The sequence below is a fragment of the Platalea leucorodia genome (genome assembly GCF_965183815.1).
Source record: "Platalea leucorodia genome assembly, chromosome: 4".
Lineage (NCBI taxonomy): Eukaryota > Metazoa > Chordata > Aves > Pelecaniformes > Threskiornithidae > Platalea > Platalea leucorodia.
The window spans coordinates 126,431,630-126,448,028 of record NC_138826.1 but is presented as its reverse complement, the minus strand read 5'-3'; the positions used below and the strand labels follow the sequence as shown (position 1 = coordinate 126,448,028).

At 49.0% G+C, this 16,399-nt stretch overlaps 1 protein-coding gene and 1 long non-coding RNA gene across 3 annotated transcripts; one reads left to right on the top strand and one right to left on the bottom strand.

Moving 5' to 3' along the window:
* Positions 1-212: 212 nt before the first annotated feature.
* Positions 213-16,021, bottom strand: TMEM209 (transmembrane protein 209). Of its 2 annotated transcripts, XM_082309484.1 has the most exons (14): positions 15,882-16,021; positions 14,050-14,189; positions 13,876-13,934; positions 12,984-13,115; positions 11,734-11,972; positions 11,194-11,398; positions 10,371-10,546; positions 9,576-9,647; positions 7,592-7,688; positions 6,765-6,890; positions 6,203-6,300; positions 3,492-3,606; positions 3,302-3,399; positions 213-2,606 (listed from the first exon to the last, which is right to left on the bottom strand). In XM_082309484.1, the coding sequence occupies exons 2-14, from the start codon at positions 14,184-14,186 to the stop codon at positions 2,529-2,531; spliced, it is 1,632 nt and encodes a 543-aa protein (XP_082165610.1). In that variant the 5' UTR covers positions 14,187-14,189; positions 15,882-16,021; the 3' UTR covers positions 213-2,528. The 2 variants fall into 2 exon arrangements, with proteins under 2 accessions (XP_082165610.1, XP_082165609.1); XM_082309483.1 differs by having other exon boundaries at positions 213-3,399.
* LOC309589384 lies at positions 3,498-6,189 on the top strand. The gene is made up of 3 exons (XR_014227912.1): positions 3,498-3,579; positions 3,733-3,817; positions 5,521-6,189. It is a non-coding gene; the product is annotated as an uncharacterized lncRNA (long non-coding RNA).
* Positions 16,022-16,399: the final 378 nt, after the last annotated feature.

Sequence of the window (16,399 nt, the reverse complement as noted above, 5' to 3'; positions counted from 1 at the left end):
GGGTGCACAGAGATCCGGGCTTCACGGTGCACCGGGGCACACGGGGCTCTGCCCTGGGACCGGGGTGCACGGTGTGTCAGGGTGCAGCGGGACCGGGGTGCACGGTACTGGGGTGCTCGGTGTACTGGGGTACACGGGGACTGGGGTGCGTGGTTTATTGGGGTTCACGGGGACTGGGGTGCGTGGTTTATTGGGGTTCACGGGGACTGGGATGCGCGGGGACCAGGGCGCACGGTGTACTGGGGTGCACAGGGACCTGGGCCGCGCAGGATCCCGGGAAGGCGCAGGGTCCCGGGGCTGCGAGAGCCCTGGGCACGCGAGGGTGCCCTGGGGGACAGGTTCTTCTCGAGAAACCCCCATTTTTGGTCAAAGAAGAAAATTTCTGCGCTTCAGAAGCCTTTAGCGCGTGAGGTTAACCGAGCTCGCGGGGCGAAAGCCACCCTCGGGGTGCTAGGCCTGGAGTAAAGCCCAGCTAAAACCGGTTCTTGAACATCCCCCCTTGGCACATCGATGGATTTAGGGACGCTGAACCAGAGGAAAAACCCCAACAAGCGTTTGATAAAACAAACTCATTTAATACGGGAACCAAATGAGCCATTTTGTGACCAGTCCCCCAGAAAAACCCTGGGGGCTGTCGCCAAAAAGAGTCGGTTCACACCAAAAACCAGCAGCTCCCCCCTCGCAGAGATGAAAAATGAGGGCACCGGTCCCGAGCACAGCACAAATTCCTCTTTTCCCCCCCCGTCGGTGCAGGCCTGAGGCCGGCGGTAAAAAAATACAGTACAAAAATCTGTTATTGTAAGAAAACACGCGTTCTCGAGCCCGGTACCGAGCCGCTGTCGTCGTCTCCTAGGCACAAGTGGTTTGTTGGCAGTTTACGGCGAGAGCGGCGGTTGTTCGCCGAGACGCAGCGAGGGCAAGGAGGCGTCACCCTCCTCTTCAGCTGACAAAATTCTTCAGCGTCTCGGGGCTTGTGGAGTTTTACCCCCTCTTTAAAAAAAAATAACGAACTGCGGCAACCATGTACACTTCTAAACCCCTCATTTGTCAGAATTTGCAGCAGATTCTTCTCCCTCGCCCCTTATATAAAAAGTTTTTTGGCAAATATTGAATGACTCGTTCTTTGAAACAAATCCAAGTGTTTTTTTTTTCCCCAGAAAAAAGGTACATCCCCAAAAGCTGGGACTTAAAAAAATCCGTGAGTTTATACAGCCTGGTCCCGCCGAGGTGCTGAAGCCGCGTGCCGGTCCGCGAGGCTCCCAGAAGAAGAGGTTACCCACGAAAAAGGTGACGGGAGCAGTAAAAACAAATTAAAAAGCAGAGGCGGGGTAACGCTGCGCTTGTGCTGAAGGCACCCGGTATTTCAGAGCTTGCAAACGCTGGATGGCGTGCTGATTTGGTTAAAAAAAAATAAAAATTAAAATAAAATAAAAATACATATCTTATTTACGGGAACCAGTCAGGCACGGTTTTCTCTTTCCTTCGTGCCTGCAGTGCAGACCCCCGAGACATCTCGTGGGGTCTGAAAACCCAATTCCACCAATAAGCAGGGATTAAAAAAAAAAAAAAAGAATGTTTTTCTTATCGTGCCTAAGAAAACGAAGCAAAACGAGTCTCAACTTTTTGGCTTGGCTTTTCTCGTGCTTATCTGGAATTTCTTGGATCCTGAAGGTGGCCAAATTGCTCTCTCTTTCCACGTGACGACTCGCCCGCGGCTGGGCACGACCTTGGGAGGGCTGTCCCAGCCCTTAAACGCGGCTGGAGTTTAGGCCCGAGATCAGTTAAGCTCAGTTAAGCGGTGACGGCAGTGGAACGGAAACAGCAAAGGGTTTTTTAAAGGGGACTCGTTCAGGTGAGGAGCCGGAAAGAGAAAACCCGCCTGGCGGTCGTACGTAGTAGCATTTTGACGGTGAAATGTTTTAAATAATATCGTCACAAAACCCGCCCAGGAGTTACAAACACTTCCCCTCTGCCCACAAAGCAGAGCTTAAATGATCCCCTTTCGTGTTAAGTCCGTGTTTAAGCCAATAGCGTAACGACGCTGCTCGGTTCGTCTCGCCGGAGGAGCGTCGTTCCTCCGAACCGGCATCCCGCGGGAGATGTTATTCTCCAAAAATCCACAGGACGTTGACTCCCGATAAACCAAGGTTCACACGCCTGCAAAACCAGAAGTTGTCGTCGTAAATCGCAAGGAAATAAAAGCGCCCGTTTAAAACACGAAACGAAAAACCTATCAATTCCACACTTCGGCGTTTTAACACGCAGGGAGGCGTGGTGCGCTGCGGTGAATCGAGCGTGGCTCGCTGGGAACAAAGCCTGGACGCGGCTTGTCTTGCTCGCGCGCCTCAGATTTATCCAATTTTATGAAAAAGCTGCGATTGTTTCAAACGAGAAGATGATTTTAACGCCATCGACATCATCCCGCCGCAGTGCTTTCAGTTTGATGTGCCTTCGGGCAAGGCGTTTCACAAAACGGGACGCTCCGTTCACGTCTCGTACGCGGCGCGACGACGCGTAACATCGGGAACTTACCCGAGCATCCCGGATTCTTTTGTCTTTATGATATACAGAAACATAAGCAAGGTGTGGAACATGTTGTTTCTGCCCTGAATCCACAGGAAAAAAAGAGAACTTAGAAATCAAGTCAAGTGCCGAGAAATCACAGCAATATTGCAGGTGGCATAAGCGACCGCAGCGAAAGACGAGGTGCAATGCCGTGACGGGGAGCGTCGTCGGGTTTTTTGCCTGAATTCTTCACTTCTTTCAATCAGGGAAATACCAGAAAAAGACCAAACGTGGCTTTTGGCTGGGTTATCATCTCCAAATACTTTAAATGCCGGAGCTTTTTTGGAAAGCAACAACCAGGGCTCGATAGCAAATTAAAATACAATATAAAATAAAATTAAAACCCACAGGAGAATTTCACTGGTTTGAGACTGGAAGCTTCCCCCCCGAATTCCTACGGCCAAGCACCGGGCTTGCTGGCCTTACGGGGTGAAAACGCACATCAGGGATTACATGGCTCGGTATTTTAAAATAAATTGTGAGAAAATAAACAAGAAGCAGCTACTACCGAGGTACTTATGTGTCTTAAATAGATACTAAAGCTGTTATTTAGTAGCAGACTAAGTACCACGTCCTGGTTGAAGACCAAACTAAGGTTTACTTCCTGCTCTGAGCCAGCCCAGTCAGTCAATAAATTGATTATTCCTAAAAAATGGACTATTCCTAAAAAAACCAAACAAATCAGAGCCTCCAACGATTTCCTGGCAGCAGGAGAAGACCGCCGACGGCATCCTACCTTGGGCAGGTTGTAGACGTGGCGCTGGTAGATCAGCTCGTAGTGGGGCGGGTTGATGCTGCTCTGGTAGATGCAAAAGACGTTTTCATTGGAAGTGTCTGCGAACGAAAAGTTTAAACGATGACGGGGATTTTCAAGGGCGCCGACGTGATCCAAGAGGCAAAGAGCGGCGAAATGTCAGCGCTGGTACCTGGTTTATCCGGTGTCTGAAGGAAGTGTTGGGAAGTGAAGGTTTTGCCGTCGGGATACTTGGGGTGAGGTGGCAGCCTGGAGTCGAGGTAAGTGCAGAACACGTGCATAATGATCTGGGCAAAGAAACCCAAATCTCGCTTTAGCATCCTTAAAAATACAGCAGCTTTCTTGCCATAACCTCCGGCATTAGTTACAGTATTTGATAGTCTGGGCTTACAACTTAACCCCTTTATGTTTAGGCGCCCGAGGCAGCTTAATGCTTAAAGCAGAGATTTCAGCGGTCCAGGCGCGCTTCTGGGGCAAAGGCGAGTTTCCTTTTTTCCGGTAAGTGAAACAGCATCGGTCCCCACGCGATAAACTGATCATAGACTCATAGAGTCGTTTAGGTTGGAAAAGACCCTTAAGATCAACAAGTCCAACCATTAACCCAGCACTGCCAAGCCCACCACTAACCCATGTCCCTCAGCACCACATCTCCCCGGCTTCTAAATCCCCCCAGGGATGGGGACTCAGCCCCTGCCCTGGGCAGCCTGGGCCAGGCCCTGACAGCCCTTTCGGGGAAGAAGTTTTTCCCAATACCCAACCCAACCCTGCCCTGGCGCAGCTTGAGGCCGTTCCCTCTCGTCCCATCGCTTGTTCCTGGGGAGCAGAGACCGACCCCCCCGGCTCCAGCCTCCTTTCAGGCCGTTGCAGAGAGCGATGAGGGCTCCCCTCAGCCTCCTCTTCTCCAGGCTGAGCCCCCCCAGCTCCCCCAGCCGCTCCTCCCCAGCCTTGTGCTCCAGCCCCTGCCCCAGCCTCGCTGCCCTGCTCTGGCCACGCTCCAGCCCCTCCATGGCCGCCTTGGGGTGCGGGGCCCAGCGCTGAGCACAGCATTCGAGGGGCGGCCTCACCAGTGCCCAGCGCAGGGGCACCATCACCTCCCTGCTCCTGCTGGCCACACCAGTCCTGATACAAGCCAGGATGCCACTGGCCTTCCATTGGCCTGATGCTGCACGTCAGGAGCTCAGCTCCCGCACAAGCAACTTTATCCTGGCCTCCTACGGAATTTGGTAGTCACAGATCTTACTTAGGCTCTTTAGGCCACAAACTCCAAGCCATCTGTTTTAGAGATGGGTTCTGTATTAGCAGCGTGGATTTGGCCGAGAAGGGTGGATGAAATCAAATGACAGCTTTGCTGACGCTACGCCTGTTGAGAAAATTTCTCCTTTCTCCTCACAAAAAGCAAAATAAAAACCCGAGCTGGCCATGAGTCTTATTAACAATGCCAAAATTTTGAAATAAAGCCCAAGAACAAGTACCCAGAAAACCACACCACAGCCCGCTACTTGTGTTTTAACCCTTCCCGGAGAGCTCTCAACATTTTACGTGGGCGACGTCACCAAATTATCTGTAATCTGATACTTTCTGTGTTCACTATATACAGCACGATCGGGTTTGCAGACAAAAGAGTTTCTCTGGGCTAAATGCCAAAAGCCTCAAGAAGTCCGGGAGATGCACCTTGGAAATGCTTTGCCTTACATGCAGCGTGACAAACAAAAATGCAAAATTCTGGGGTTTTTTATAGTAATTTTCTTGAGTAAGTTAATGTCAAAACTTCCTGGCAAGGGTTTATTTTAATTTTTTATATCGGAACTTCTTTCCCAGAATTCTTAAAAGTTTAATATACTGCCCAACGCCACCTCTCCCAGCTGGTTTTGATAAAAGACTGAATTCCAGGGCGTGCTACTCTCTCTCACGATCTTTAAACACTTCTGAGCTTTTCACCCTGCTGGCTGTCAAGACACTGAGCTGCTCGCTGGCCAGTCACTACCAAATATTTAATCATCTTCACAAATAAAAAAAAATCAAATCCTATTTCAAGACTGATTTTGTACAACTTCAGCTTCCAGCAACTGAATTTCATGATATCTTTGTCAGTAAAGCTGTGAAGCTCTGACATTCGGATCTCCCCGTTTTTATTCTCCCAAGTAACTGAAAATCTATTTACAGCTGAGAAAAAAAATAAATCACCCTAACTCTACTTTCAGATACGGAGTTCAACTGGAGACTCGCACTGTAAAGCCCGTTTTCTGCTCCCTGAATTGTTTTGTGGTCTTTCTGGTGATTATTTTAATTGCCTCCGTTGAATTTTCAAGTCGTTGTTTACACCGAGGTGCTGTTCCTCCCGAGCTCTCGGATTAACGGGCTAAGCGTCACTACAAGATGTGCAAAATCCTCAGATTTCTCACAAAATATTACTGAATTAAACGGCAGTCCTGCCACTCAACCTGCATTTTCTCCCCTCTGTCCGTTATAGTAAAGGAAAATGTGGAAAAAACCAAAGGTGAAAGCTTTCTTTGCACTAGAAATCGTTAGGTTAAGGCAGATATTTGGCTTTTTGAAAAATAGAGGAAGACAAGCGCCCCAACAAGATCCCCACCTGGCAGGCTGCTCCCCGCAGTTACCCCACGGACGTTCCGCAGGAGTCTAAGTAAGAGCCCAGCCTAAGATTAAGACAGGCCATTGCATTTTTGTGATCTGCGCAAAGGCCAATCCCATTTGCGTTATTCCCCACGGAATCTCACCGCCTAGAACGGGATTATCTGCGTACGCGATGCAAACGGGATTTTACCACGTTCCTCAAAAGACTGACTGGCTCCCCCCTTCAAAAGCTACGCTGAAAGGCAACCCGCTTTAAGCCGTCCTATCAAGATGTCTTCAAAAACTTACGGAGGAGTCAGTGGGCAAGTCGGTGTCCCACTTGCGGCCTTTGAAATCCCCTCCTCTGTTCCAGCGGAATGAACTCATGCACCCTCCCTGAGAAAGCTCTGAAAGCAACAAGATTTATTCAGTTACTGGGGTTGAAAGTATAGGAAAGTGGTATTTTATGCTAGTTTCAGGGGCTTCGTGCATGCTTCCGGTGTACAAAACCAGAAAAGTTTGGCTAATGAAATGCTGGTAAAGATAATATGTGGAGGTAAATTTACAGGGTAATTTTTATTTGTCGTTACTGAAGGGATTAAATCCAGTACTTTGCATCCCGAGCTACCCAGGAGGAAAATGGGAAATAAAGCTTTTTAAAAAACATTCCCAAAGTTACATCCAAATCCCGCATCATTCCAGCGCTATAAAAAGGGAAAGTTGCGAAGAAACATCTCTCCTGCTTAAAAGCGGCTCTCATCCCTGCCGCGGCTCTTCAACCACCTCCGCCGAAGGAAGGAACGTCTGACGCCACCGACGCTCGGCTGTGGTAACGGAGGTGGTTTAAAGCCGGGACGGTGACACCGGGTACCTTTGATCCTTTCGACCAAGTACTCCTGGTTCGGTGTAAGATCCAAATACTGCACTATAGCGTTCAGGGTTGGAATAAGCGGAGCTTTAACGAGCGCTGCCTGCTTCAGGCTGCTGATGCTGGCTTCTGCAACACAAGAAGAGCCGGCACATCAGCTGTGAGCACCACAGAACTCCCAGCAGCCTCCCTTACCCGCCGGCGCTACAAAGAGCTCTCCTTTGCGGTGCGCCATTTCAAGTCCGAGAAACATTTACCACGCGACGCTACCCCAAAAACTCATTTCAATTCCAATGAAGCAGCAGCCGTCTGCTTTACGTCGCAGAATGTAAAAGCTACAAGGAACCGACATCCACTCTGAAGAGCAGAGGGAGAGTAACGAGGCGGGGACGAGGCCAGCACTGATCAGTTTTGCCACAGGCAGCCCAACGGAGGCGGCTCTTGAGGAGACACAAACAGCCCGCAAAAGGTGGGTTTAATTTAAACGCAGCACATCAAATCCACTTCTTGCTTAGGGGGATATGAATTTGAAGCAACAAGAGAAGCAGCTGCTTCAGAATTGTATCGTGACGTGAAAAACAGAACTCCGGTTCATCAGAATTTTAAAAAATAGCTCTTTCAGGAAGCAGCTGATTTTAAGGAAGAATTTGGAACAGCACACAGGACTGGAGACACTGCGAATTTATAGCACAGCTACCCTTGACATGTTTTCTGACAGTGGAATATGCAATAATCAATGATAATTTGAGCCTGTAATTCCCCAGCAGTAAGTTTAGGGAACAAAAACAAACAAAAAAGTACAGAACTCCAAAGCTACTGTCGCATCCTACCTCCGATCTGCAGTTCTGGACACCCCATTCTCCTCAGCTGAGTGCTCACTGACTCGATCTCTTGGACAAGTGGCACTAGAATAGTCTCATTAATCCACTAGGAATGAAAAAACGTGAAAATTCAAGAGGTCAGAAGCAACAAAAAGGTTAAAAAACCCCAATCTTTAGCTTATGTTCTACTCATCATCACCGTTACAATCACAAAGAAGCTTAACAACAGAAACACTGAAGCCAGCCAAGGAGGAAAGTAATTAAATTAGAATATCAAGTTAGGCGGAGATTAAATGACTCTTTAACACCTTCTAAAAAGCCAGAAAATTCAAGGTAAAGGAGTCAGGAAAACAAATCTCTAGGAAGTATCAGATAGCGCTTGTTTGAACAATGAGGGAAGGGGTATTATGAAGCACAGCCCTCCATCCATAAAGATAATTTAGACTTTGATGAGTCCACTCCCTCTCACATTTGTTTCGGGAAATCAAGGAGCCGATAAACGCTGCATGTCGGATTTGTACGTGACGGGATTTGGGAACTGAAGCAAGCTGGCCCTAGGTTTACAAACAGATGCTCAGGAATCTGCTATGGATTTCATACTAATCTTTGCTTTTCACCAATCTTATTGCTTTAAAAAAAAAAACAAACGGAAAACACACAAGCAAACCTACATACTTGATAGATGCTATGACTGAAGGGGCAATTCAAAGTCAGATTTACTAATTATTTTGCCATTGTGTGCAATTAAGTCTCCTCTGCTACAGCAATTCCTGTTGACAAGATCAAAGTTTTTCTTTTTTTTGCTTTTTATCGCGCTGTTCAGGACTGTCAGAAAAAGTCAACCTTTGGCTTGGAATTTTCCATGCTTTGAGCCCAGGAGAATGAGTTCGAAATCATAGAATCATAGAATCGCCAAGGTTGGAAAAGACCCTTAAGATCATGGAGTCCAACCGGTAACCTATCACTGCCAAGTCCATCTATACCATGTCCTCGAGCACCACATCTATCCGTTCTTTAAATCCCCCCAGGGATGGGGACTCAGCCCCTGCCCTGGGCAGCCTGGGCCAGGCCCTGACAGCCCTTTCGGGGAAGAAGTTTTTCCCAATACCCAACCCAACCCTGCCCTGGCGCAGCTTGAGGCCGTTCCCTCTCGTCCCATCGCTTGTTCCTGGGGAGCAGAGACCGACCCCCCCGGCTCCAGCCTCCTTTCAGGCCGTTGCAGAGAGCGAGGAGGGCTCCCCTCAGCCTCCTCTTCTCCAGGCTGAGCCCCCCCAGCTCCCCCAGCCGCTCCTCCCCAGCCTTGTGCTCCAGCCCCTGCCCCAGCCTCGCTGCCCTGCTCTGGCCACGCTCCAGCCCCTCCATGGCCGCCTTGGGGTGCGGGGCCCAGCGCTGAGCACAGCATTCGAGGGGCGGCCTCACCAGTGCCCAGCGCAGGGGCACCATCACCTCCCTGCTCCTGCTGGCCACACCAGTCCTGATACAAGCCAGGATGCCACTGGCCCTCTTGGCCACCTGGGCACACTGCTGGCTCATGTTCAGCGGCTGTCGACCAGCACCCCCAGGCCCTTTCCCGCCGGGCAGCTCCCAGCCGCTCCTCCCCACGCCTGCAGCGGTGCCTGGGGTTGTTGTGCCCCCAGGGCAGGACCCGGCCCTGAGCCTTGTTCAATCTCATGCAGTTGGCATACTGCAGCAACATCAATTTAGCAATCCAGCAAGGAAAACCAAATCTTGCCATATCCGAGATGCTTTTGTTTCTCATTCAAAGGTGGAGGAACTTTACAACTGTGACATTTTCAGAATACAAACCACCGAGGTCAGGTTGAAAACGCATCTCGGCCGTCCTCTCTTAAAGCACGCTGTGTTTGTACCTCCTTGGGCCGGCCCACCCCAATCCTCACACAGACGGTGCAACTCTTCCCACCTCCTTCGGCACACAGGGGACGCGGAGGTGCTTTTCCGCTCTTAAAAACCAGTCCTTAGAATCGGGACTTACGTTTCTGAACTTAGCGGTCCAGGAATCCATGTGATCGAGGAGCTGTCGGTTCATTGTCACCCGTGCCCAAACCTACGGAAAGGTTTATTGAGTACATATAACAACTTAACACAATACCAAGAGTTTTGAAGGTCTACGACAATTTCTGACGCTAACTAGAGCACGTAATTCAAATCGCATTTTTCCCCAAATTCTTATACGCCTGCTGGCTGTACCAAGTGACTTCTACAGCAGCTTCACCTTCGACACTCCCGGTCTCTACTCACGGGACAACCATCTGGCGTGAGCCCAAATTCAGTTTTACACTCTCTGCTGTATTTGGATAAAATCGGTCTGAGTTGTGAGCTTGATGTAAGAGGTATCTGGATGGGAAGCTTCACTAGGTTAATGTAGGAAGTAAAGAAAATGGATCAAATTTAACTGAAGCCACATGAATTGTATTCCTTCGCATCAGACTTCTTTCAGACGCGAGCGTAAAGGCAGTGCTTCGTTCCCTTCAGCTGTTCCACTGCGTTAAACACGGAGCAGTTTCAACTCAACTTTTATGTGACAAATGTGTTTTATCCGGTGTAAGCCTTGCTCTCCGAGGGAGAAATCATTTTTCAACTACAATTCCGAATTTGAAATCTCCATTTACAGTGACAAGGAGTCTTGGCAAGCTGTGTGAAGACGGTTAAACGCTAGAGGATTTCTCTCTCCAGCGTTTTTGATACAGCTCAAATCCGAGCCTTTGCACAAAGCTGTATATTTTAGAGGCCTGTTTCTCCCTCTTGACCACCTTGCTGCCAAATTTACCTCTTCCGCAGCCTGTTTCGAGCTCAGATCAGCTTCGTCCTTGTGTGCTGATGGAGCCTGGGACCTGCAAGCCAGCTGATACTGGAACTTTCTCAGCATCTGTGCGTAGTCTGCCATGGAACGGCTGTAGTTCCAAAAAGTTGGGCTGCTGGAAGGAGAGCTGGAATCTGAACTCCCTGAAACGATTCATTCATTAAACAGGCACGTACAATTATTGCCAAGTAATTCTGGAAGCAACGGTACAGGCAATACGTCCGTACGTTAAGGCTTTGACAAGAGACACGAACGGCCATGAGTACATATGCTGAAGTCCGTCTGCACAAACGGTCATTTCACCCTTATCGCGATTGTCCCTCTCCAGGACAAAACCCGCCTGCGGGTAATTCACCCCCTTTATCCGAAACGCCTTCCCCACAAGATATCCCTCTCCTTAAGGTGATAAAGCTCCTCGTTGCCATGGCCCATTACAGCCAACAAATGCTCCAGAGACCATCTATCAGCGCACGTTTCCACATGCTGCAACAGCAGCATATATCCTACCCAAAGGAATACTCTGGAGAAAAACCTTCTGAAGCTCCTAAGCCGTGGAGACGTGTAGAAATGACGGCGTCCGACCTCACATCCTGATTACTCAGCAGAAGACTAAACTGCTCAGCAGCCGCCTTTACCAAGCTCACAGGGGATCACCATAAACGAGTTAGGTCTCTTGGCTATCACGAGTACGCTGGAATCCCTTGCAACTTTTCTCATCCGCAAAAGAACTCTCAAATAAAATCAACACCTTCTTCTTACCAAGTTTTTCAGATCAAAACTGTTTACTTACCCAGCTGAACTCGGTGCTGTTTCTCTTCTTCATTTCGAAGGAAGGTGTCCAGTGACTTGAGGTCTGTCATGTAGTCTTCTTTGCCGGTAGGAGAATTATACAGAATGGGGGAAGAGCGGTAACGGGACCTTAGCCCACCGCCTTCCACTGGTCCAATACTTGTGGGGTACGGTGATCCACTGGGAGAGGGGCTGAAGCTGGGAACCTTGGGCAAATAAAAACAAACGGTTGTGTCATATGAGGAAGACGGAATTCCACCTTTATTTGTAAATGACATGAAAAAAAGACTCTGGATTGGGGTTTGGGTTGGGTTTTTTTCTCCTTTGTATTTACATTTCGGTTTCTTATTTTTGCTTTGTTCTGAAACAAAGCAGGCACTCGGAAAAAAGGACAAATCCCAACATGACAAATTTACATCTACTTTGCAAAAAGAGCAAACACACATATACACAGCTCTCCGCTGGCTGCTGCTCACCTTCGATGGCCTGCAGCACAACACAAGGACCAAGCTGTACCCTGGGAAGCTGCCTTGGGCATTACCTTATTGTAGCTGCTGCTTGGTGAATAGGCTACAGCACTGCCGTAAGAAGCGCTGCTGCTTGACAGAGCCTGGAGCTGAGGGCTGTAGCCTGCGATACAACCGGTAGTAAACTTTGGACTGGCGCTAGGGGAGCGGGACGGGCTGTAACTCAGCACGCTTTGACCCTGGATCGGAGGAGAAGGTGTCGAAGACGGGGCCTTCTTTGCTGCCAGCTCACGCGGTGGAGTTGTTTGTACAGCTGCAATAAGAAAAAAGAGAATTAGCATTGCGGGTGCAGCAGCCCCAAACTCTCCTCGCCCCTTTAAACGCACAACAAAAGGCATACACAATGCTAACTTAAGGCAATTTTAAAAAGATGCTACGAGGGACACAAGGGAAATCTGGCCCCTACAGAACTCAGCAGCCAGTCCACTGATGGGGAAAAAAACGAGGAGACTGAAACACACGACCACAGCTCAGCACAACTCCTACAGCTTCAGATGTCAGTTAAATGTTACCAGGGACCTCGCATAACCCCGGGGGCTTCTTTAGCCTATTTCAGCTACTCTACCTCCCTTCTTCATGCATCTTTAGTGTACTGAATGTCTTAATTTATCTGTGCAAATAAAACATATGAGATCCTTGAGCTTTGGTGATACAGCATTATTCCGGTCTGCTTCCCATTTTCGAGGGGCAGACTACCAGTGTCTCATGCCACTCTGCTAGCATTTTGCTTTTGGTTTATTTACCTCGTCAGGTTCTGCTGTATTTTAAAACTTTGCTTTGATGTTCAAGAGCTTTCTGAGCAGCTGCTCTCGCTGTCATTTTCAGACTTCACAGGAAGGTCTGTCTGTCCCTCTAATTTGGTCCTCGTTACCCAGCGTGATACTAGTCGGATATCAAAACTAAATATAAACCTGCGCTCTCTGCCTTGCTCCCAGTCCCCTCTGTAGGTTACAAATTTCTTGTCCAGCCTCACAACGTTTGAGTCTCTCGCTGTCCTTCAGCAGCCGCTATCATCCTGTCCTTTTTCATCATGCGTGTTTCTTTCCCCCTCCAGTTCTCCCCACAAACACTCATCAAATTACCACTTGATGGTGTCAATTTTAATACGCTGCAGGTAATTTAGTTTACTGCTCATGTCAGATGAGGTAATTCAGAACTCACTTTGCTAAAGAATCCTGTCGTTGAGAAAGATACCGTCTTGAAACAAAAAAAAAAGAAAAAAAAGAAAAAAAAAGAAAAAAAGATGGGTATTTCTTACACCCACCTGCATTCTGCAGCCCCAGCAGGGTCTGCTGGCCGGGACTCATGACCAAGCTCGTCGGTGCCACTGTGTATTTGAAGTACCTCCAGAAATCAAATAAGGCATTCAGGCTGAACAGAGAGGCTAGCGCGAGTTCTAGAAGAAACACAGGAGTTTTTAGCATAGCTTGAGCATGAGGAATAATAAAAGTATATTAGCTGCAAAAACAGGCATATGCCCATTAAAAACAGGTCATTATTAGTGCTATCAATAAGTACCAATTGGGCAATATCTAAGATTTCTTCACCTTCTTATGCAAGAACCATTAAAGATCATTTTCCTTGCTATTTTGAGATTAATTGATATTGCTAAAATTTAATTTTTAAAAACGGATGGTTATTTTCCAAAAAGGACATAAACTATGGCAATGAAGTTTCACAGCATTTCTCAAACATCATCATCTGTCAATCATCTGTCACTCGTGATTTTTCTCTCCCTCTGGCTCCTTTTCATCCTCTCTTTGATAGAGCTAGCTTAGAGTCTACTCATCTGAAACAAACTTTCATTACTGTGAAATGCCATCCACACCCACAGTACAACAGAGTGGTAAAATCTGCGGTGTTCTCCAAAACCTTAGGCCACGCATTAACCAGATTTAATGCCCCAAACAAGTTCTTCATGCCCTTTAGCGATATATCTAAGAAAGCCGTTAACACTCCTTCCCTGTTACTAAAACAGATGAAATTCCAAGTGTCAGGGGAGATAACAGAAAGTTTTAAATTTCAAACAAACAAACAAACAAAACCCAAGAAAAAAAAAAAAAGGCTGGTTTATAAACTACCTCTTCGGCAATAAAACTGACAAGTGAAAAGAAAAAAGAATCCTAAAAATTAATTGAAATGCTGCAGCGACTCACCAATATACCAGAGTGGCCAGTATGTGATGTTGTAATATGAGCTTATGAGTTTTCCAGTCCTGAAAAGAAAAACAAGAAGTTCTCATTTTGCAACTATTCAGTCCTGGGAAATATTTAGGGATATACAAAATAGGATGCTTTGCTTGTTTGAATCAGATGTAACAATTAACGTACATCTCAGTATATATCATGCCCGCAACGGACACGTTAAGGAGTCCCCAGGCCAAGACCACTTTCCGGGCTTCAGTCTCTTTCCTCATCTTGATGGTCCTGTCAATGAGGGAAGTCGCTGGACTCTGTTCTGGCGTCATTATCTGTGACAACAAACACAAAGAAGGGACAAAATCTGTCAAGTTTTATACAGTAAGATTCTCAGTCGGCACAAGATTACAGAAAAAAAAAGGAGTAATGCAAACCAAACTATATAAATGGACTTTACCTTTAGCCAGAGCCATTTTTAGCGTATTAAAAAAAAAAGGTAGATTCTTTTTACCAGTAAAAATTGGCAATATTTCTTCGATGAACTCTACTGTCAGCACTGTCACCTCATTACTGGGGAGCAGCGTCCATCTTCTCCAGTGAGGTGCAGATAAGACGACAGAGACAGATTCCAACCTCATTTTTGAAAAATAACATCCTTAGAAGCGAGAGGCAAAGCTCCTGCCTTCTGCAGGCAAAGGAAGCCAAAGGAAAGGCTTTGCACAGCTCTGCAGTGTTTTACTGAAAATTCCCACTTGTTTCAGTAGGTAACAGAGTATTTTCAGACTGTAAAGCCACCTCCTGAGGGTTCAGTAGATCTCAATGCTCCCTGCACACCTTGCTACCTTTACACCCAGTAACTCCTTATGTAAAAAACAACAACCCTGGTGACTTTTTCTGCTAGCCCCGTTGCCAAAATATGCTACTGTTCCTTCCTGCCACTCGCTTAAAAACTTGTCACATAATTCTTCACTAGATGGGAACATAAATTATTTGCTTTTTGGGACAAATACTTCAACTGTACATTACTACCTAAAAAAAAAAATACAAACCCCAAATCACATTACCTGCTTCTCACTAGCACAATGATTCAACGGTGAAATAGTTAACATCAGGATTACTGGGAGAATTATACAAGAACACGTTGCCTGGTATTCTTTTGGACAGGATTTTCATCCAGTTTGAGCCCCAAGACTTCCCTTCCCACACTGACAAACGTAGCAGCCCTAAGCAGAGATCCTCTCCCCCATCCTCACGCTCCCAACCTCTCTCCCTGAACCACGTCCTCTTGCAAAAGCAGGAGTTGCACTGTTGGGGCACTGAAATCAAAGTGAGATTTGGTCCCATCCTACTCGCCTAGGAGGGCTGGGTGTGTGGTTTTCACCTCCAGACTGAAATATGTCCTCCCATCCGCCCTGCCCATATCTGCTCAGGCACAGTAATGAAGGAAGGCCTCGCCTTGATAACCCATAAGGCACTGACCCCAGGGCCACACGTGGAGGTCCCCCACACCTCCCCTCGTCCCAAACCCCCCAGCTTCCCCCACGCATGCCCCTGTGTCTCACACAGCCCCAGTTCCCCTTGCCCAAGACCCCACAGCACCCCCCACTCAGACCTCACCATCACAACCGAGGAACCCCCAAAGCTCCCCCTGCCACACACGGGGACCCTCAAAGCTCCCCCTGCGCGGACCCTCCTGTCACACGCAGGCAGCCCCCACATCTCCCCCCAGCCAGCACCCCCACGCCACCCTGGGGGGTCTCTACAGCTTTCCCCTCACCGTTACACACAGCCAGCCCCACAGCTCGCACTGCCCGCACCCCCATCACACAGAAGAGGCCCGACATCTGCCCCCCGTCCTGGCTCCTGTCACACAGAGGCGGCCCCACAGCCCTGTCACACACGGGTTACCCCTACCCCTGCACAGCTCGCTGCCGAACACCGCCGGGCTCTAGGCAGCCTCCCCTCAGAGCCGCCCCCCCGCAGGCCCGAGGAGCCAGGCGGCGCTGGGGAGGCAGTCACAGTACCTGCCGCAGGGCTGAGGGTCAGGGGACGTGAGGGGACACACAATTCCCCTCAGGGACGGCGGGGGCACCCCCGTTTCCCAGCCGGGGGGACGCAGGGCAGAAGCGCTCCTCTCACGCCCGCCAGAGGAACCGGCCGCGCCGCAACGGCCGCACCGTCTGCGCCTGCGCGAGCGCCGCCGCCGCGTCACGGCCTGCGCCGCGTGGGAGGGGCGCGCGAGGCGGGGCCTGTTGCTATGGGGACAACGGGCGGGCGACGCGTTTTGGCGGGAAGGGGCGCGTGAGGCGGGCGGCGGGGTGGCGGCCACGTTGGCGGCGCCGCGGAAGGTGTGAAGATGGCGGGGGGTGTGTGTGTGTGTGTGGCCGGGTAGCTCCCTGTCCCTTTGCTGTGGTGCGGAGCCAGACGTTGCCGTGTTTTTGCCGAGTTATCTTGATAGCTAAATTAATTGGTTACACATAATCATGGCAGGGCGAGGGAGGGGATTCTGCCCCTCTGCTCCGCTCTGGGGAGACCCCCCTGG